The following is a 20,585-nucleotide window of genomic DNA, read 5'->3' as shown; positions in this document are numbered from 1 at the left end:
GATTTGACCACAACTCGGCAAGCGGGATTCCCCAAAATCTTCGCACGGGATGTGGTATTGGAAAAGAAAATGGTATTCGGGATGATAAGTAAAGATACAGATGACAGAAGTTCCGGTTGCGGGATTGTCGTGACCTCAAAGGATCCTCCAGTCCCGGGGGCGGGCACTTGGGTATTTTTTGGGTGGGTATGTGCCGCCCGGGACTCCAAATTGGCACTCCGTTCTAAAAAAAAATTCCCCTAAAATTGATACCCCGTTCTAGAATTCGCCCTAAAACTGATACCCCGTTCTAAAAATGGGCCAATTTTTATACTCCGTTCTAAGGTGCAAAGAGTACAACAGTTTGCTTGTTAACGCATTGACCCATATTTTTAAACGTAATCTGACCTTGAATAATTTCAAATGGCTGCTTACAAAACTGGAGCTTTTGTGCATTCGAAATATTATACCCCGTTCTAGAAAACGCCTCTGAAATGGATACCCCATTCTAAATCAGGAGCTTCAAAATCACGACCCCGTTGGGCGGCACATACCCATATAGGTAATGTATGGGAGTACCCCCCCCCCCGGGCCTCCAGTCCAGACTATAAGTATGTACGCATAGAGTAGACATATTAAATTCTGCAAGCAGAATACTACAATGCTGATCGTACTACGTGATACACGGTGTATGTCTACATTATTATTCTTACTGATCAGGTCTTTGTAGATCCTACGTTCTTCGGCATATTCGTTTGCGGTCCTTTGTAGTCCCTTGTGGTTAATGTTTATACTTTATGTACGCATATTTAAACTGAAAAAGGTCATTAGCATTGAAGTATATCAGGATAAGTTTATCTCAGTGCTCCTTTCTTCTTTTAGGCCTTTTTTCTTTGATCTCTAGCGGCGATAATGAAGAAAATTTCAGTTTCGTTACGAGATCGAGCAGTTCGGTAAGAACGGAGAGTCCTTCATAGGCTGCCTGCCCCCTCGGCTTGAGTCTTTTCATGTGTCTTACATAACCGACATAACATAATGCTGCTCCTTAGATTCCAGTCTTCACGCTTCTCGTGCAAAAACAGCTGAAGATAAATCTTGGCTGTTGTGTATTCTTTCAGTCCGTCCAGGATGTTAATTTTGTCGATTCTGCGTAATCTTCGTTAAAAAGAAGGACACCTTTGGGTGACAGTCTTAAAAGGGAAATGGCTCGAAAATCAAAGACAAGCCTAGAAAACGATATAGAACGCTCGCGATGGGAAGAAAAATGGGAGCTTACCCCGAAACTGGTGGAGCAACTGTCGAGTAGAACTACAACAGAATCCAGCGTAGGTGAGACTTATTATCAAATACCTGACAGAAAAAAAATGAAAGAAAATGTATGCGCCTGAGGCGAAAATAGTGATTTAGAAGTGGTAGAAAGCGTCATGCAAGTTCTGAGGTTGATCATGATAACATCACTTGGAGATCACAGTCACAAAATTATTTTGAGCTTAATGTGAATTTACAGCAACTATAGCCGCTAGAATGTAGCTGTTGTGTTTAAACTGACAGTGCGTTCATTTCCCAAGTTCCATGTGCTGCAAGATCACAGTTAGGTAGCAGTGTACATGTGTAGTGACTGCAGTTACCGTGTACGAGCTGTATTCCTAACAGAGATAAATCTAAAACTAAATTGATAATTGAAAAATACACAAAGAGGATTGCCCATCACCATGGATATACTTTTTGTGCAGAGTATCTTTTTTTGTACTTCTTCTATCTACATGCTTATTGGATACCTGAATACCATCTATTTTGACTTGAATATGCAGATATACTGTACATGCATCCGGGGGGGGGGGGGGGGGGGGCACTTGGGTATTTTTTGGGTGGGTATGTGCCGCCCGGGACTCCAAATTGGCACCCCATTCTAAAAAAAATTTTCCCTAAAATTGATACCCCGTTCTAGAAATGGGCCAATTTTTTATAACCCGTTCTAGTATTCGCCCTAAAACTTATACCCCGTTCTAGAAATGGGCTGATTTTTTATACTCCGTTCTAGAAAGTCTGTAAATTGTAATAAGACCTGTTTTTTTAAAAAGATACTTTTTTATTTGTTTGACTTATACATCAAATAAATGCTTCTTCATAATCAGTAACAATTTTAAGCAGAAGATCAAGCCGTGATCCACAATTTTTTATACCCCGTTCTAGAAAACGCCTCTGAAATGGATACCCCGTTCTAAATCAGGAGCTTCAAAATCACGACCCCGTTGGGCGGCACATACCCGTATAGGTAATGTATGGGAGTACCCCCCCCCCCCCCCCCCCCCCCGGGACATGCATGTAGTGACTGTGTATCAGGGCTTAAAAAAAGTCCTGTCTGGTAGGCCTGGAAATAGCCTCCCACCCAGGCATTTTTAGTGGAGCTCGTATTTTGTCCCTCCCCACAAATGCCTGCTCAACCGAGAACAACATTCCTTTGCCATTGTGTTATTTGTGTGGTAAGTGACCAATCAACAGTTTTGAAATAAAGTGATGACATGCTAAACATGACTCATAACCTCACGGCAGTGTAAAAACGTGACTCCAGAGTTACCTTTTTCCTTCTTTTTTTCCTTCAGTAACGTTGTGCAGTGCGCAGAGCATTCTTAAATCTGACTGAATCTTACTTTTGAAGCTCTGCGTCTAACATTAATCAGAGGTCATAAATCTTTCCCGGTGTTTCATGCAGATTGAGTAATTATAGGGTTACCCTGAGGTCAAGGTCAACTTTCCAGAATTTGGAAAGTACCATGTGATTGGCTAAGCTTGGGAAAGGAATATTGTTCTCGGTTAAGCAGGCGTTTGTGGGGAGGGACGAAATATGAGCTCCCCTAAAAATGCCTGCGTGCAAGGTTAATTGCACAAAGGACAAGCTGAATTTTTGAACCCTTTGTGTCTGCCTATTTTTAGGGGTAAGAGGAGTATTCTGCAGTTAAACCCAGTAACCCAATTTTTGTAGAATTCCATCCTACACAGAGAACATGGAAACGCAAAGGTTCTATTTGGTAAATACGGTCAACTCCTGATAACTCAAACCTTCTTGGGAGGTAGAAAAAAGTTTGAGTTATGGGGAGTTTGAATTATTGAGAGGTCGAAGTAAATAACTGGAAATAAGCAAATAAGGAAATGGGATGGAAACAGAATACAAGTATCGTGCACACTTCACCTCATGGACTCTCACCAAAGCTTGATTAATTAAGGTACAGGGCAGGACACTGTAATTGAGTTGGTTCGAGTTAGCAAGGGCTCAAGCTATTGGGAGTTGACTGCATTCTTATTCAAACATGTGCCTGATTTATTGAATTGGGCAGTACAGTATTAAGCCATTTTTAACTCCACTGTTTAGATGCTGTCAAGAAACTATTGATCAGTGAATCACAGGTTGAAATTTATCTCCGTGGTCATCCCCTTGGAACAACTGATGCCACGCAAACCAGGAAAGATTTAGAGAATGCTGTTACAAACCTTACAAAACTGGTTACTCAAGATAAACTGGGAAAGGTATAGTACATGTAATATATTGCCATAAGTGTTCACCCAATTGAAAATGGATGATTTAGTGGTCGCTTACAGGAGGTGGCCGCTTACCAAAATCAACAAACAAGGGTTTTCTTATGGGAAGAGGTATCAATAATGTGTTTTTTGGATGATGATTTATGACCTGCAGTTTATAAAGTACGGTTCCATGTCGTCACTGAAAGTTCTTGTTATACTCTGAGTGGCATAGTACATATGCAGTGAACAGAGACCACTTCATGAGTCAAGTTGTTGCTTATTAGAGGTTAAAAACATTGGAAAACAATAAGACCATCAGGCCAAAAAGAGATGGGTGGTTTTATGACAGTACAATGTGTTGTTGGATTAACAAATGAAATTGCAGTCCAATTCAGTTACATTTCCTTCTTGTAAACAGGCAGAAAGAACACAAGAGGCCTTACTTCTTCTCTGTAAAGTTCACTTCATGATGGAAGACTTTCACAGTTGTGTCAAATACTGTAACCAAGCAGGTGCTGACGATATCTACATTGACTCACAGTCTAAACGAAAATCAAAACTGGTTGCTGATGGATTTGCATACAAAGGTAATTAACACGGGTCAGTGGACAAAACACTGACCCCCAGTCCATGGACTACCCCCATGGACTACGGACTACCCTAAAATGGACTAGTGATTAGGGTTAGAAAACTGAGTGAATCAAGTTTCAGGTCAGTTTTCCCAGTATAAGGACTCTAAATGGAACCTGATTCACTCAGTTTCCTAACCCTAATGACTTAACGTCAGTGGCATAGTCCATTTTAGGGTAGTCCATATGGGTAGTCCATGGGGGTTGTTTGAAGTTATTTACGTTATAAACTGGAAAAGTCAATTGCTTTGAGGTGCCTCTGGAACTGTGGCCATGGGGAAATGCGTCTTAAGGAACTGATTGCTGCTGATAATAGCATTTAATTTTGTATTAGTAAAACGAGTAAAAGAACTTTCCACCTAAATATTTGTATTATTGATATAAAGTATTTTGTATCTTCAGCTATGGCCCTTGAGCAACTCCAGAAGGCTGGAGAGTCTTCTGTCAGTGATGATGACATTATTTCTTGTTATGAATGTGCTGGTGATATTGGGCTGTGGCTCATGACTGATCAGATCGTCTTGTCAAGAGGGGCAGCGACTGCACAGGTTATGCCCCTTGGAAGAACACTGGAGGTAGCTCTTCAGCGGTCTCCAATACTTCTCATTAAGAATGGGTAAGAAAAAATTATCATAACATCTAAATGTTACTTTCAAATTATAACATAGCATAATAATTATGCTATAATTATTATAGCATATTACTCATAATTATAGCATAATGTATTTACCAATAATAATAATTAAGAGATTAGGACGATAAACCGTAGGCCCCATCTCATAACCCTTGCTCATATAAAACTCTGTGGTATGTTAAAGAAGCCATGCACTATTCATAAAGAGTAGGGGATAGTTCCCAGTGTTCTTGTCTACCTCTCATGGGGGAACAGGATGTTACGGGTCTGCAGTAATTGGCGCCATAATTATGCTGTTGGGATGACCTTACCACCAAGTATTGGCAGACCTAAGTTTCAAATTATTGAAATAAACAAATTTTGTAATGAAAATTGATGTATCCTCTCATATTATTTTCCCCAAATATTAGGAAGGTGACTCAAGGAATTAACAGATTCAGGCATTTGCTCAGAGTTGTAGAGACAAAAGCTACTTTTGGCTTGAGAAAGGTACATATATGTACAGAGGTTATAGATGGCTTAAAGCCAATTTTAAACTTTTAAAAAAGTTTACCTTGATATCAGCATTTCAAAATCACATTTGCATCATATTGTACTTTTTGAAGTTCACCCAATTTCATTGTTAAAGGTAAAGTGAGACAAAATTAATTTCATGTCTGATTACATGTATGTGCGTACAAAATGTGAATAATTGATAATGTAATTTCGCTTGAGAGCTGAGTTTTCGGTATCATATTGTTTTCTGTCTAAAATGAGTCTTGATTCACAAAGCAAAGCTAACTTTATAATAATGCTTGATAACTGATTATTGACTCCTAATACTGTTTAACCACACAACTTCCTTAAATCAAGAATCAAGGATCATGACCCAACAAAAGACTGTCAACTTACTTTTGAGCAGTATTGTTAGCTATGTACATAATTATTATGTACATCTTATTGTGAAACGTACACATTGAAGTGACAAAAAATTCTTTTATTCTTCACAGGGACTGGCTAAACTGTTATCTCAGGTTCTTCTGCGAGGAATTTGTGAGAGGAATTATGAGAAACCCTTGCATGTTTTACTCAGCTCACCAATAATCAGCTCCACATCATCACTGCGATCTACATCAAAGACAGAGTCAAAGGCTGCCACCATAAATGTTATAAGCAGCAAGAATGCCATGTTCCCTCTTAAGCCACATTTATACAGTGGGGATAGGTGAATAAATCCTTTTTTTATTTCTGTTACAATTTATATTCAGGTTTCTTCTTATTGGCATACAATTTTCTCAAGGTTTCTACAGTAATTTATCCAGTCTAGGCACAGGCATTGTTATAGCAAGGGCACCCATGGTACTTTGACATCAGCAATGATAATACTGCTGTATATTTTTCTTGTCCTCGAGAGATGAAGTTGGAATCCAGCCTTTTTAATAATAGTAAATAATATTATTGATTTTATCACAGTTTCAAGCCATCTTCATGTCGTTTGTCACCATGATTTCATCTGTCTTATGTTGCTGTTTTCAAGGTCATATCACTTAACTAACAGGGTCTCTAGAATGTCATGGTAGTTATAGTCTTGAACCATGGAGTACCGACATAATATTATTTTGTTATTATAAGTTTCACATGTTTGTTATTATAAGTTGCACATTGATCCTTCTCATTCATTGTGCTTACATGTACAATGTACATACACTCCTGACCAGTAATTCTGTTCCGTGATATTGGGTGTAAAGCTTAATTTTTGTTTGCTCAAAAAGTAGGTTGAATTGATCAATTCTTCTAACACTTTGTAAGTACTGAACATTACTACTGTATTTTTTTAAATTTCAGCCTATTTTTTCCTCAAAATGAAACAGAAGAAACCTTGATTCTTTTACTTTTAGAGGAAGCTATGGTGAGTCACTATACCAGATAAGTTAACTCACTAAGTAACCTACTACAGTAGACTCTCTCTTAATGGACACCTCTGTAAAACGGACTCCTAGACTTGGTCCCTGCCTTTCTTTGCTCCCTCTATTTGGCTTTCTATAAGACGGACATCTCTCTAAGACAGACAGCTAGTGCCGATCCCAAAGGTGTCTGTCTTAGAGAGAATTGACTGTATTGAGTCCAAACAAGGCTGGGGATGGGGGAATATGAAACAAGATTTAAGCATGAAGGGGCCCCTACAAGCTTTCTTATTACATTTTTTGGAATACCAGTGGTAGTATTGGCGAAGAAGAAATATGGCTCATTCACTATAAGGAGGGCAGTTACACTGTACTTCTTCCAGGTTTTCATTGTAAAAGGGACAGTGGAATTCACATAAGGCATTGTTGCAGAGCATTTTGTTTCTTCTAATGAAACATTTTGGGTTGGTCCAACTTAGACCACGGCTTAGCAAATCCTTGGACCTCAGATCTCTTTTTTAGTGGGTTATTTTAAGAAGATAACTGCTTTTCCGGTCTACGCCATGTGCTATCATGAAAACGTTCACAATAATTAATGGTATTGCAGATATGATGAAAGCTTTGGGTAAAGTGAAAATGGCTTAGAGCATGGTTTTGATTTTTAATTGGCCTTTTGTGTTTCAATTTTATCAGTGACATGATTGTATTATTTTTATTTTTATCCCTACCAGGTCTCCAAAGATGCAGAATTGAGTCAAGCCCCTGACAAGTCTGCTGCCCGTCATAAAACAGTGAAGGATTCTGAGAGTGTTTATGACTTATTAACGGTAGCATTGGTTCGGAGGGCACAATATGGCATGCTGGCAGAGGTTTGTAATACGTTTTGATAGATACAGAGGTTAAGCTTGAGTTGTAAATCTACTTACCGGTACTCCTTCTTTAGTATAGATTACAGACTTCATAACAATAAGAAACTACGTGTGGTGCATGTATATTTTTGTAGCTTAATCCAGACATTGTCTTTGTGGTTTATAAGAGTATAAATCATGGAAAATTGGTGCAAGTTTTTGCTGTTTTAAAAGGTGTTATATACACAATAGAAAGAAGGTCTGTATGACATACAGTGGGTCAGAAGGCTTTGAACAACAACCCTAGAGGGGCTACAGCCTTAGTTAACACCTCCTTGATCTGCAAAATTCTTTATATCATACTTAGTTTCATCCAATAATTGTTAAATATACAGCAACAGAGGGAATATTGCTTGCTAGGTGGTTTTAACGTCAGCCCAAAAAGCTGTTAAAAGTTGGTAATCCAATAGAGTGAGAAAAGTAGAAATAAGCGAATGGAATATGATTGTTTGGCTGAGTGTAGTCCTAAGTAGGACTGTTGTTGCACTGGCAGATCCAGACCTTCAGATAAGGGGGAGTGGGGGTGGTCATCCAGACCCAGAGATAGTAGGGGTGGGCCCCCTGGGCCCTCCCCTGGATCGGCCACTGTGTTGATAGTGTGACTAATGTTTCAACAACCCTTGCGGTAGTAATCATCAGAGTAAGAGTGAGCCGTATCATGTCAGTTGATGGTATTAAACTCTGGTTGTTGACCTTTCTGGCCTCTCTTGCATTACTTAACTTTTGAATTTTTCTCAGTGTTTAGACCGAGGAATGAAGGTTGCATTTGAAGAGTTTCATCTGTGGTTCCAGTTCGCCCTTTCTCTCATCAGCGCTGGCAAAGTAAGCACTAAAAAATGAATTTAACTTAAAAGTTGGATGAAGCGGCAGTATGTATCAAACTTGTAGTTCTGTGTTTATTTATCAGCCATAAGTTGCATTCATCCAGTTAAAAAACTCAAAGAAATTATCTTGGACAGAAAGGGACTGAGGAGGACTAGGTCTTTTCTCCTGATGGCAGTTCTCCAAGACTAAGTTGATGCATCCGATGTGTATTAATTTTGTCGTTCTTTAAACCTGAGAAAAAGGAATAAGCGTAGAAAGACAGTGACTGCACATGTGGAATCCAAGGTTAACTAAAATAATATCTTGGAGAAGTAGGTTCACCATGTTGTAGAGTGTTGTATGTCATCAGGCGAATTGACTTAAGTTCTAGCGAACGCCTTCAGGCGAATCAACTTCTGTGCGAAGCGACCGCAATTCAACCCCAAGAGCCGAGATTAAATCCAAGACGTGAGAGATGACATTAATGATAAATCTGCAGTCAAAAATTAATCTGTACTTTGGTAGCACCTGATAAATCATGCACTTGTAAGTAAGCAGTTCTTTTGATGACATTTTCTGGAAAGGAGTGTCTCTACACACAGATTGTTAATGCATAATTATCAGTCAAGTTGTTTGATGGACAGAGTCCTATAATTAGTATAAAGAGTAGCCTGGGAACTTAGAGGCGGGAAGGGAGGGAGTGGAAAGGCAATTTTTTTTTTTGCAGTTTCACCCTTTTTTCGCCTTTTTACCCCACCACGGAGCCTGGTCCCAGGCCAATAAAGGAGTGTTTCAAGAACGGGGCAACTGGTGAGAGCACCTCATCAATCGGGGGGGGGGGGGGGGGGCGGGGGGGGGGGGTGGGGGGTTAATGGACATCAGAGATATGATTACCCAGGATTACGAAAGGAGAATTTATGTTATAGTGTTGGAGATTAAAGGTTAAACAAGCTGCTTAGGGCTTCTACGTGGGTAAACAACTTAGAGTTACAGTTTTGTTTCTAACTTTCGTCTTGTCTTGTTTTTTTTTTCCAGTACTTGCGTGCCCTTTTAGTCCTTAAACAATGCCATCAGCTGAGACCAGATGATTCACTAGTTTGTCTTTATGCAGCCAAGCTGTGCTTCAACAATCTTCACATGGTATGTTGTGAAAAAACGTACAAATAGTATCGGAGCATAAATTGATATGTAATTCAAATCCACCACTTTGGAGTTAGCCAAAGATTTGTGTTAAACTGACCTTTAATCTTGTACTTCACCCCACAGTCCTCTTACAATGATTTTTTTCTTCAAACAAATGAACAAGAATGTGAATAGTATATTGCTTATGTTAATCGATATAACTGGAAACGTTTTATGTAAGTTCTTCGGTAAAAAAAAAATTAAAATCAAACGAACAGTGATCCTCGCAGTTGTTCTTCATCTGATTTCATTTCCGCAGTTCTCATGATTTATTTCATATACATCTAACACACACACTGATTTAAAAAAAGTGGGATTCGTTACATATTGGATATGTTTCTGTGCCACTCTTAAGCGCTGTGTGAACCAGTGTCCATGCTTTACCGGATGGGTTTTCATGTTGACATGAAATGTTAGTGAAGACCTGAAAGACACAGCCTAACTCAGGGTCAAACCTTGACTCTTAGAAAGGGGTTATCCCCGAAACATCGTTTTTTTAACCCTTTAAGCCCCAAGAGTGATCAGCATCAAATTTCTCCTTGTAATATCAATGCTTTGTAAAACACAGTGGTCATGAGAATTACGGACATGATCACAGAAGCTTGATATTTAATCATCTCCTCCCCACTACTTCTGTAGAAATGAATAGGGGCAACAAATGAGAATTCCAATTTTGATCTTATGGTTTGACGGATTAATAGACCCTTCCACGGTTATTTTTAACCTTTTACTGGGACATGTTAGCCAAAATCCGTCAACACAGCTAAAAAGAACGCCTTAAAATTTGTAAAGAGGTTAAGTTTAACTGATACAGAAGTTCGACTGACTTTTTTGATGTTTTCTTTTTAAGATTGACGAAGGTATCACATTTGCGAAGAAAGTGGTTGCTATGGGTGATGAAAAAGAGTTATCCTCCAGAGGTTATCTGGCGCTTGGTATCGGATACAGTCTGCAGTCTTGTGAAGGTAGGTTCCTGGTACGTTTATTTACACATGGCCTTCAAGCAAGCTCTGAGTTTGAGAATTGCGAGACTAGAAGGGTGGTACGCGAACAGCGAGAAAAGCCCTGGTCTTTCGTGGCTCACTCGCGCGGCGTAACCTTCGACTCTTGTGACAGTCCTAGCAGGTGGTCAGCTACATTATTACTAATTTTCTGGATCGTAAAAATTTTTGGCCTAAATTTTTATATTTGTCGTTTGTAATCCATATTAGTCTCTTCCATTATCGTCTTTTTAGTCTTCTATTTTCGTCTTAGGTGTTTTTCTGTGTTTTTCACTGAGACGAATACTTTATGGTTTCCTCCTATAACAAGATTGTTTTGTAAGTTGCAAAAGAATGACTCCAATAAGCCTGAGGTACAGAAGGTCACAAACGTAGTTTGTGTTGTTTCCATCCCTCCCCACCCACCCCCCGTTATTGTGCAGAACCGTTATTAAGCAAACCCAAGACAGCTCCTCTAAAACACAGGCGCACTAGACACTCAAGTTAATACTCTTGTCAAAAATATTTTTTGAAAACTTTTTTTGTTGTAGCATGCCTTAGAGGAGAACGACAACAGCTTCAAAAACAAGCAACTGATGCTCTGCAAAAGTGGGTTCTTGCGATGTTTTGTATTTTTTTGTGTTGTTTTTGTATTTACTGGGTTAGTAATTGAAAGTTTTCAATTGTCGACGTAGGAAATTACCCATTTTATAAACTGGGCATGCCTTGAGGCAGCCCAGTTAATGAATTGAGTTGGCTTATTTGTTCTTTATTGTACAACCCAAAAAAGGCCCAGGGTTTTGATGTCATGCAAAACAGATACAGATTTCTGTGTCTACAGGCTCCATGACCACGCGAACTATTGTAAACCTAAACATTTGATTACAGTTGGTGATGAGTGAGCTTGTGTCGTATATTACACCAAATTTACTCGACTCGAACAAGTTTTTGAGTGTGTTTAACACTCAAAAGTTTTTTCAATAGAATCGGTTCTTTAAAGTTATTTTTACATGCAAGGTTTCCCTTATGACACCCTCAGAGGGATAGCTTTTTTTCCCCTCTTTTTCAGAGCACACAGTCTAGACCCTGATGACAGTGAAGTATTGTTTCATCTTGCTCTTTGTCAAGCTCTGATGAGACAGGTAAATTTTATTTATCGACTATTATGTATGATTGCTTTAGTTTTTCACTGATCAAAACCGCTCCTGACCTTAACGTTTCTCCTGAACTGCTCCCGCTCGTTTTCCCGCGCAATTCAACGCTTTTCGTGTTGATTTCCAGATTACAAAGGCGCTGAAAAATATCCGAAATGCCATAAAAATGGACATGAATCAGTCGTTATACCTCCATCTGTTGGCCCTGGTACTTTCCTCTCAGAAAAAGGTTGGTATATGTTAGTGTTGCAGTCATTAAAAAAAAATTAGGATTACAGTGTCATAATTTTGAGGATAATGTTTATATACTGATCAATTTGTTTCATCGAGAGAAACCTGTCTTATAGGTTCATTATAGGTTCATTAAACGGATTATGGCCTGGAAAGAGGATATATGAATTTTTTTTCTATTTGAACTGCGAAAGAAAGGTGCCTGGCTTTGCCAGTTATTTGCGGGGTATAACTACAAGGAAGTGAGGCCAATTTTTGCGGGTCAGTAACATTTCCCTTCCCCAGAACAACAGACTGGTTCTCTTTCAGTCGAACTAACCGGAAAGTGGTGCCAGGAAATTGTAAAAAAAAGTGCATGACTTTTCTATCAGATATGTCCCTAATTTAGCTTAGACTTCAAGTCTGGTTTGGCCGAAGAAAGAACTGCAAGGTCTACGTAGTCGTCAGCACGCCATCTTTATTCTTAAGTCAAATTTCAAATAGTCAGTTTTTAAGCTGAGAATCGTGTAAGCTCTTTGTCATGTCAAAGCACATTTCAGTGCTGTGTTTTTAACACTTATTTCAGTCAAAACAGGTCAAGCGTACCCCCCAAGCTTCTATTAATGAATTGATTATTTGAAAAATGAATCCGTTAGTCGTTCCCGTAACTAGTGTCAAATTCAAATCGAAATTACTGCATGCGTAATGAGCAGTGAATAATTTACTAGAACTTGTCTGTATTTGGTCAGATTGAAAATCTTTTAATGAATCAAAATTCTTAGAAGACATTTACATCAAATTCAGGGAAACTGAGCTAGTAGAAATTTCGTAACTGAATCGCGTGTGAATTCACGGCTTATTGCGCATGCAAGAATGTAGAGATGAATCTGAAATCTACAACTCCCAACCGACTCAACTTTCGTATAATAAATTCATTAATGGAATTTTTTGGGGTACGCTTGACCTGGCTTGACTGTAAATACAAGAGTGGGATTTGTGCTGTAACCTTGGGTTTTCCTGCAGCTGAACATTTGTTAATATATACACCTAACTGGAATACCGTTGTCATAGAAAAATGCCAAAAGGAAAAAAAGAAAATTGAAAAAGAAAAATAGGAATTATAGACTCGCTAATAAACTTCTATATGGTTCACCCATTTGCAACGTACGCGTACAGCCGTTACATTTAAATTTGTTTTTACGCCTCTATTAAAACTCCATGCTGCAAATGGATGTATCCTAGTGTGGTTTATTGGAAAGCTATTTAATTCTTATTTGGCTTTTTCCTTTTTCATTTTCTAGCCTGCATAACAGGAGGTTTAGGAGCCAAGCGAGGCAAAGGCGGCGTTTTGCGCGAAGCGCGAGAGACCTCCTCCCCTCGTCTCGCAATTCGCGCTCGTCTCGCGCTTCGCGCAAAATACCGCCTTTGCCTCGCTTGGCTCCTAAAGCGCCTGTTATGCAGGCTATTCATTTTTCCCCTAGCAATTTTCTAGGACAGTGTTATTGCAATTAGGTGCTTATCAGTTGCCCTCCTTTTAATTATGTTGTTACTTTCAAAAAGAAATAGGACGTTATTACCACCTCTGTTGATTGTAGTTTTTAGAGGCTTTGGAAGTTTGCGATGCTGCTCTTATGGAGTTCCCCGAAGATTTCAGGTTTGACGCTACCTTTCCTTTCTCTTTTGGTTTTCCTCCTTTTTTAAATCTGCTTTAAACGATTTAAAGAATTCCGCCTGGAAAAGCCGAACACATCGCGTAAAGAAATAAACAAAACCGTATTCCTTTGGGGGTCAGATTTGTTCGTGGTCCCAGCTAAATTCGTTCTGCTCGTGACATTTTCAAGATAGCATCTTTCTCAAAAATTCTCTCTCTTTGAACTCCAACCAGATTCACCTCTTGTAAAGGGAGGACTGCAATGTTTTTTAACCTTTCTCCATTTGATATACATCTTTTCACATCTTTTATTTAAAAGTTTTTTAGTTTGTTTTTAAACGCTGATCTTTTCTTTGTTTAGTTTGCTTCTTCTGAAAGTGAAGTTGGAACAGGCATGCGTGGGAGGAGATCAAGCATTGATCACGTGCAAACAGCTCTTAGAGACCTGGAAACAAGTGTACGATTCTGACCTATCAGGGTGAGTCTGGTTCAACAAGCTGGTTTATTACGGTTATCGTAAGGAACCTATCTCCTAGTTTAGTTGTATCACCAAAAACTTCGAGATCGCACGACAATACATTTTCCAATCGTCCTACTTTCTTTCGGACAGCCGCTGACATGGCGCTGGTAAAGATATATTGCAAGACAACAAAACTTGATTTATTCCTTCAAACTGCGGGGAGAATAGGCACGGGCATTCGGCGAAAAGATTTTTGGGATCGTATGGGTGGACCTAACAAGCGATGATTGGTTTAAGGTTGCCATTACATATTATAAATCGACCAATCATAACTAACACCTGTCTACCCAAACGAACCCACAAATCATTGCACCGAAAGCTTGTACTCATTCTTCTTGTAGTTTACGGAGCGGCAAATAGAGACATACTTACACTGAAATGCGAGTAATCAGAGCGAGAGTGAAATATTATAGCACCTTTTGGAGTTAATGCTAGTTGTAGCTAGAGAGATACTTGACAATCGTCAGATTCAACAATAGGTTTTTTACTGTACAGGCTCAATGTTCGAAGTACCTTTTTGCACAGTTCACTTTTTTTTTGCGATTATCATCACTCCTACTTTCATCGCAGGTCCGTGGAACTTCAGCGGGCAGGGTCGGGTTTATTAGACAAAGTCATCACAGATACACGAAGCCTAAAGCAGATTCCTCTCACAGAGTTCAGCAGCGATAAGGATTCGGGTAAGTGGTCGTTTTTACGTCAGCACTGAGGCTATCTTTGCTTAATTTTAAGGGAACTCTACGCTCGCTGACCAGTATTACATGACCTTATTGCGGGTTCAGGAATCGACCCTTCGAGGTTGCTTGTTTTTTGAAGTCATCCGCTGACACGTTACGTTTTCAACCGATCGCTGGCTCAACTCCAAGTGGATTCTTTGCAATTGTTACAAGTTTATTGTTTGAAGTAAATTAATGTATAAATTTATCAACGGGAGCTTCGCCTTTAGCCTTAGCTGTTATAAACTGAGCGACAGACACAACAAGGAAAAGGTAATTCATTGAACAACAGCACCGCTTTGGAAACCCGGCCATACCAACATGGAAACATGTCAGGTGCTAGCCTGCGTAGCTGGCGGTATTGTGTGGGTGCGAGATTAAAATTTTAGCGGCGGAGCCGTGTTCCAAAAAAAGGGAGAAGGGACGAGGCGGTTGAAATTTCTCGCTGCTTCGCCACTGGTGACGGCTCCGCCGTCAAATCTCACTCGACTATATTACAACGGCTCCGCCGCCAAATCTCACTCGACTACCACACAATACCGCCAGCTACGCAGGCTAGTCAGGTGCAAAAAACTTGATTTGTTAATGTGTCTGAAATATAATGAAAGGGTTTACGCCTTTTGAACCATTATTGCAAAAATGCAAGCACAAAACGAGAGTAAACTTAACATGCTTGACAAACATTGTTTTTTAGCGGACGGCGTCGGTTCGATAGCTGCCTCAGTGCGCCTTGAGCAGGCACTTTCAGATGAAGCAGCATCGGCTTCCGTTAAAATGAGTGTCCCTGTGGTACTGGCTTTGCAGGCAAAACTCTGGCTCGCCATCGGTAAGTTCATAAAACTACTTGTACTTTGCAGTAGTAGTGATTATTTTCTCCCTGTAATGTCAATTCATTTTCTCCCGGATACATCTGGACAATTAAACCATGACTACAGTCTCAGACAAAAATAGTTGGGACACTTCCACTGAACACAGTTTTTTTTTCTTCTCGCCCGTTTCCCCTCCCTCCCAATGTTGTTTATCGCAGTTAAATCGAAATTTTATACACAAACATTGAGTAAGCGAGAAGACAAAAAGTTTCCCAACAATTTTGACTGAGACTGTAGCTGTACAAGGGTCTTTGATGATAGAGATATCATCGTTAGAACTGCCAATAAAGTAATATCAGAGTGGCCAGTAAGAATTATTTAAGTGCCCTTTAAGACCTTGTCACACTCGGCAGTTTTTCTGCAACTTTTGTCGCGAGGTAATTGCGTATAGCCCGCGAACAGCAGACGCATTTCCGGTCCTCGCTTTTCTCCCTATTTTTGGAGGGAGAGAAGCGACGACCGGAAATGCGTCTGCTGTTCGCAGGCTAATTGCGATAGAACTTTGAAAGAAAAATTACCGAGTGTGACAGGGGCTTTAGGAATTCAACATTCTTCAGGATGATCTTCAGAAAATCTGCCGAAAATCATGACCATTATTTTGCTTTGGGTTTCTTCATTTATACAGCTGACGTGTTTATCTCTATGGAGAAGGACGCTGAGGCAAGCGCATGTGTACAGGAGGCTCACTTAATATTTCCCATGTCCCCGGATGTTTTGTTCCAGGTATGTTGTTATCTTTGAACAAAACCTTTCGTCCATAGTATACGGCATAACAAGCTTGAACCAAAAACACAAATCTGATTTTTGTCAAATTCTGTTAAGCTTTTTTGAAAGATGAAACCAAACTGCTATGACTCGATAAGACTGCCATTTACGATAAGCGGAATAAGCGGTAGTATGGTTGGGGATGGAGAATTAGAGGAATAACTGAAAATGACGGAAATCTTCATTGTGCGTGACAGTAATTCTTCATTGAGCGTTACTGGAAATCTATCAAGATATTAAGTTCAACCAGCTCTATTTGACAAGGAGTTCCTGAAATATATTAAAACGTAGCACGAAAGAGCCCTGGCTGTTGACTTCAATGTCTTAAAATCATGCAGCAGACTACAAGACCTATTAAATCACAAATGGTAGCCCTTGAAAGCCTCGACGATTCCGCTCACAGTTATTTTAGCGTTTTACCATTTTTAACCGTAGTAGCTTTACCATCAGACAGTTTAGTTGGGGCTTAAATAAAAACTAGCTTTATGATGAATTCTCACTCGGAATAACTTCAAACTAATGTCTTTAACTTTATGTTCTTTGCAGCGTGGTCGTATCTTTGAGATTCAAGAAAAATACACCGATGCTAAAAACTGCTTTGATAATGCGATCGCAATAAACCCTGCGCATGTTCCCAGCATTCAACACTTGGTAAGATTCATCTCCCTCCATTTTGAACCAGTGAGCTTTTCTAGTGATTACGTTGTTAGCTTGCCCAAATTGCTTCATGTGAAAGCATATTTAGCAAACGCGGTATCTTTTGAACTGCTGCCTGGTTAGCTGAGTTGGGAGAGCGCTGGTCTGCTGAGCGGAAGGTCGTGGGCTCAAACCCCGGCCGGACCAACACTCAGGGTCTTAAAATAACTGAGGAGAAAGTGCTGCCTTTGCAATGACATCTGTAAACGGTAAGACTCTCTAGTCTTCTCGGATAAGGACGAAAAACCGTAGGTCCCGTCTCACCGCACTTTCACTGATTTGTTCTTGTGGCACGTAAAAGAACCTACACCATTGTTCGAAAAGAGTAGGGGACGTGGACCCCGGTGGTGTAGTAAACCTCTCCTGGGCTGGGTGGGTTATCTGTAAGGACACACTTAAGGTTTTTCGATGCAGTTTTTCAGAGGCCATACCGATATTTTTCAATCGCCTTAAAAGTGTCCGATCGCTATAACATTTTCAGCAGTAGTTGTCTATGGATTGAAATTTGTGAAAATGTAGGTTTAAGTGAAATCGATATTACTACGGCAACAATGAACAAAAAACTTTGAAAGTGATAAAAGCCGAATTTTGTGCGATCTAGACCAGCTACTCAAAATCCAACACGAGGAACTTAAAGTTTGGTGTTTAGCAAACAATCTCCGTGAGAAGTAAAATTTCCTGTATGTTTGAATTCGAATAAAACGCAAATATATTTCAAACCTTAAATTTTCAATAGCCATGATAGATTTTTTAATAAAAACGTTGTAAATGACTCAAATTATTCTTAAGTAGCGTCAGAATGCTGCTTAGTATCATATTTTGATGCTAGGAAATTTTGGTGTGTTTTCGTTCTTGCGATCTTGAAAACCAACCCGTTTTCTCACCACCTGTATAAGTGCAACTTCATTCAAAAGTTGGACTTATAGCGCTTTTTTGTTTATGTCTGAAACGACTCGAACGAATTTTTTTAAAATCTCTTCACGTAATCTTCATAATGTATTTAATAAGGTCTGAAACTTTCACTGAGATTGATTCAATGCAACATCTTAAAATTTCAGATTTATTGTGTATCTCTCGGGTCACTTACTCATTAAATATATTTAAATCTGATTTGTTTTAAGTGAATGATTTGTTTATTGCAGGGTGCCCTCTATCAGAAAAACGGAAATCTGGTCATGGCGGAAAAGGTCCTCCGTGATGCCATCAACATTGATCCAACAGCATTCCAGGCTTGGTGAGTCATTAATTTGCGGTAATCTTAGGCCCCCTCCACGCGAATCGGGATATTTTCGAAAACACATTTTTTTGTACGAATCAGCCTTCAGTCCACACGAAACCAGTGAATCCGCTCACCGAAACCGCATTTGTTTTGAAACCGACTGGTTTAAGGCCCCGTCCACACGAATCCGCCGCCTCAAAAATGTTCGGATTGTTGTGGACGGTATCTTACGCACTTGATACATAGAGCTGGCTACCCTGAGATAACCTGCCAGCGTAGCGTATAAACCAGGTTTCCCTGTTATCGGCTAGCATTCCATCCATAGACAAGTCGAAGGGCCAATTCGTGCGCCGATAAATTTTCTCATCATTTTGCAAATTCTGTGGGTAAAAATTGCGTTTAACAAGTACGGTCGTCTTTTAGCCTGCAAGCAAACTCTCTATTTGGGAATCGAGAGGCGCAGGCGTCTTTTGCGCCTGACCTGCGACAATGAAAAGCTGGATCGCGGGCTAGACTCCTCAATGTATTTTTTCCAAATTTTGACGAAGCCGACATTTTGTCTCGGGTGCTCGAAACATTTTTGTCAAAGTCGAAAGACAATAGAACCATCAATACATCGCTTCGGGTACCTGAGGGACAGACACGCAGCAGTATAGGTTTTTGTACGCTGTCGATCGGTTTGCTCTTAAAAATTTAGTTTATCAACTTGACAACTGGTTTTTCCCCAAAAGAGAGCGATTAACAACAGGTCTGAGTGTATGACTGGTAGCATTTAGCTGAAGCCAAGTGAGGTGTAATAAAGTAATAACCAAAGATCAGGGAGTGCGGGCGAGGTCGATCGAAGGACGATCTTGCTCCAACTGTGTAAGTTTCATGTGATAGGAAGTCAAAATGCGCGCGATCAGATATCGAGTGTCAGAAAGTCCAAACGCTGCTTTCCATTCATTCTTAGTGAGTCCAAACGAATGCTGGCTACTTACGAGCCGCGCATGCATAATAGCAATCTGGAGATTAGGTTTGCATGCTCTTTTGGGCGTACGCAATTAAGTTGTACTTTCTTTCAGGCACTTATTGGGCGTGGTGTTAGAAGAGCAGAACGAACACGAGGCTGCCAGTGAGTGCCTTATGACAGCTCTGGACTTAGAAGCTACCCACCCCGTCTTACCGTTTACAGTCATCCCACGGTTCTTGTAAAACGCGAGAAATCGATCCAGTGTACACCGAGGCCACAAGCTAAGCACTGAAAAGCATCGGAGTTGGCGGTTGTTTCTGTGATTGGGAGATGTTGTGCGCAACAAGCTAAGGACTGAAAAGCATTGGCAGACTTGGCGGTTATTGCTGTGGCTACGATCTGTTATGCGCAACAAGATAAGCACTGCAAAGCATTGCAGTTAATTCTGTGGTTGCGAGATGTTGTGCGCAACCAGCTAAGGACTGAAGTGAGCATTTGAGTTGGCGGTTATTTATGTAGATTCCATCTGTTGTGCGCATGACTGTTGTCGAGGATGTGACCAAAATGATCCATGCGTTATTCTCAGGTAAATGACTGGACACAAAAAATGATGAGAAACTGGAGGAGTTTACGCTACAGTGCTTTTGTATCAAAATGAAAATAAAGTTCTTTTTTTTTGTTTATTCATGCTTCACTGTTTGCTCGCGGTGTTTTGACAAAATAGTAGACGTCATGAGTTGCCGTGCTGAGCAACCATATAGTCTTACAGAACCTAATTAACATACTTAAACGGACACCTTATTTCTAGAGCTACGACTGGAATCGTCAACTGAAAGTACAATTCTATGAAAAGGTGCCAAAAAAAGATGGAAATGGAAATATGGTGAGGAGTATTTCTCTTCTTCGGGCTTCAAAAGCATTAGAAAATCCTGTACCTGTCAAGGCATGCTGGCATGCTGCCATTTTATCGCAAGTTTAAAACTCAAATGCAACGAACCATTCCTCTTTAAGTAGAAATAATATTAAGCAGAAACAAAGGACATCGCTTCCGATCGCATCAGAGATTTTCTGTTACCGTCCACTTGAAACATTTTTATCTTTTAACGGTTTTGCATAAACAACATTCATGCAGACGTCAAAACAATGCTGTCCTTCCTAAACAATCCCTCTTTGTCTCTTTCCGCGAACTCTTTGCCTCATTTCTAAGAATTTCGTTTTCTCTTCCGGTAGGGCTGTTTTTCAATTTAACGCGATCTGATTGGTTTAAAACGGATCGTTTTCTGAGAATCAGACCACCTTTCAAAGAATAGGTTTC

General features: G+C 39.9%; 1 protein-coding gene across 2 annotated transcripts; it reads left to right on the top strand.

The window, feature by feature from the left end:
* The first annotated feature begins 1,081 nt into the window (after nucleotides 1-1,081).
* Nucleotides 1,082-19,868, top strand: LOC140943063 (tetratricopeptide repeat protein 7B-like). 2 transcript variants are annotated; one of them, XM_073392113.1, is made up of 22 exons: nucleotides 1,082-1,308; nucleotides 3,350-3,504; nucleotides 3,917-4,085; nucleotides 4,530-4,743; nucleotides 5,172-5,250; nucleotides 5,751-5,965; nucleotides 6,586-6,649; nucleotides 7,376-7,513; nucleotides 8,291-8,374; nucleotides 9,392-9,496; nucleotides 10,389-10,503; nucleotides 11,070-11,127; nucleotides 11,588-11,660; nucleotides 11,800-11,901; nucleotides 13,478-13,536; nucleotides 13,895-14,011; nucleotides 14,624-14,733; nucleotides 15,464-15,595; nucleotides 16,264-16,361; nucleotides 16,950-17,054; nucleotides 18,242-18,333; nucleotides 19,383-19,868. In XM_073392113.1, the coding sequence occupies exons 1-22, from the start codon at nucleotides 1,182-1,184 to the stop codon at nucleotides 19,510-19,512; spliced, it is 2,541 nt and encodes an 846-aa protein (XP_073248214.1). In that variant the 5' UTR covers nucleotides 1,082-1,181; the 3' UTR covers nucleotides 19,513-19,868. The 2 variants fall into 2 exon arrangements, with proteins under 2 accessions (XP_073248214.1, XP_073248215.1); XM_073392114.1 differs by lacking the exon at nucleotides 11,800-11,901.
* The last annotated feature ends 717 nt before the right edge of the window (nucleotides 19,869-20,585 follow it).

Source organism: Porites lutea, chromosome 7, assembly GCF_958299795.1.
Source record: "Porites lutea chromosome 7, jaPorLute2.1, whole genome shotgun sequence".
NCBI lineage: Eukaryota > Metazoa > Cnidaria > Anthozoa > Scleractinia > Poritidae > Porites > Porites lutea.
The sequence above is the reverse complement of the archived record's forward strand: the minus strand, read 5'-3'. Positions and strand labels throughout refer to the sequence as shown.

What these genes read in the sequence shown, in the direction of transcription:
- LOC140943063 (XM_073392113.1), top strand. Translation starts at nt 1,182, where the DNA reads ATGGCTCGAAAATCAAAGACAAGCCTAGAAAACGATATAGAACGCTCG. An exon ending in TGATGGATTTGCATACAAAG is followed by an intron (nt 4,086 to 4,529) that starts GTAATTAACACG and finishes TTGTATCTTCAG; the next exon opens with CTATGGCCCTTGAGCAACTC. An exon ending in TTCCCAGCATTCAACACTTG is followed by an intron (nt 17,055 to 18,241) that starts GTAAGATTCATC and finishes TGTTTATTGCAG; the next exon opens with GGTGCCCTCTATCAGAAAAA.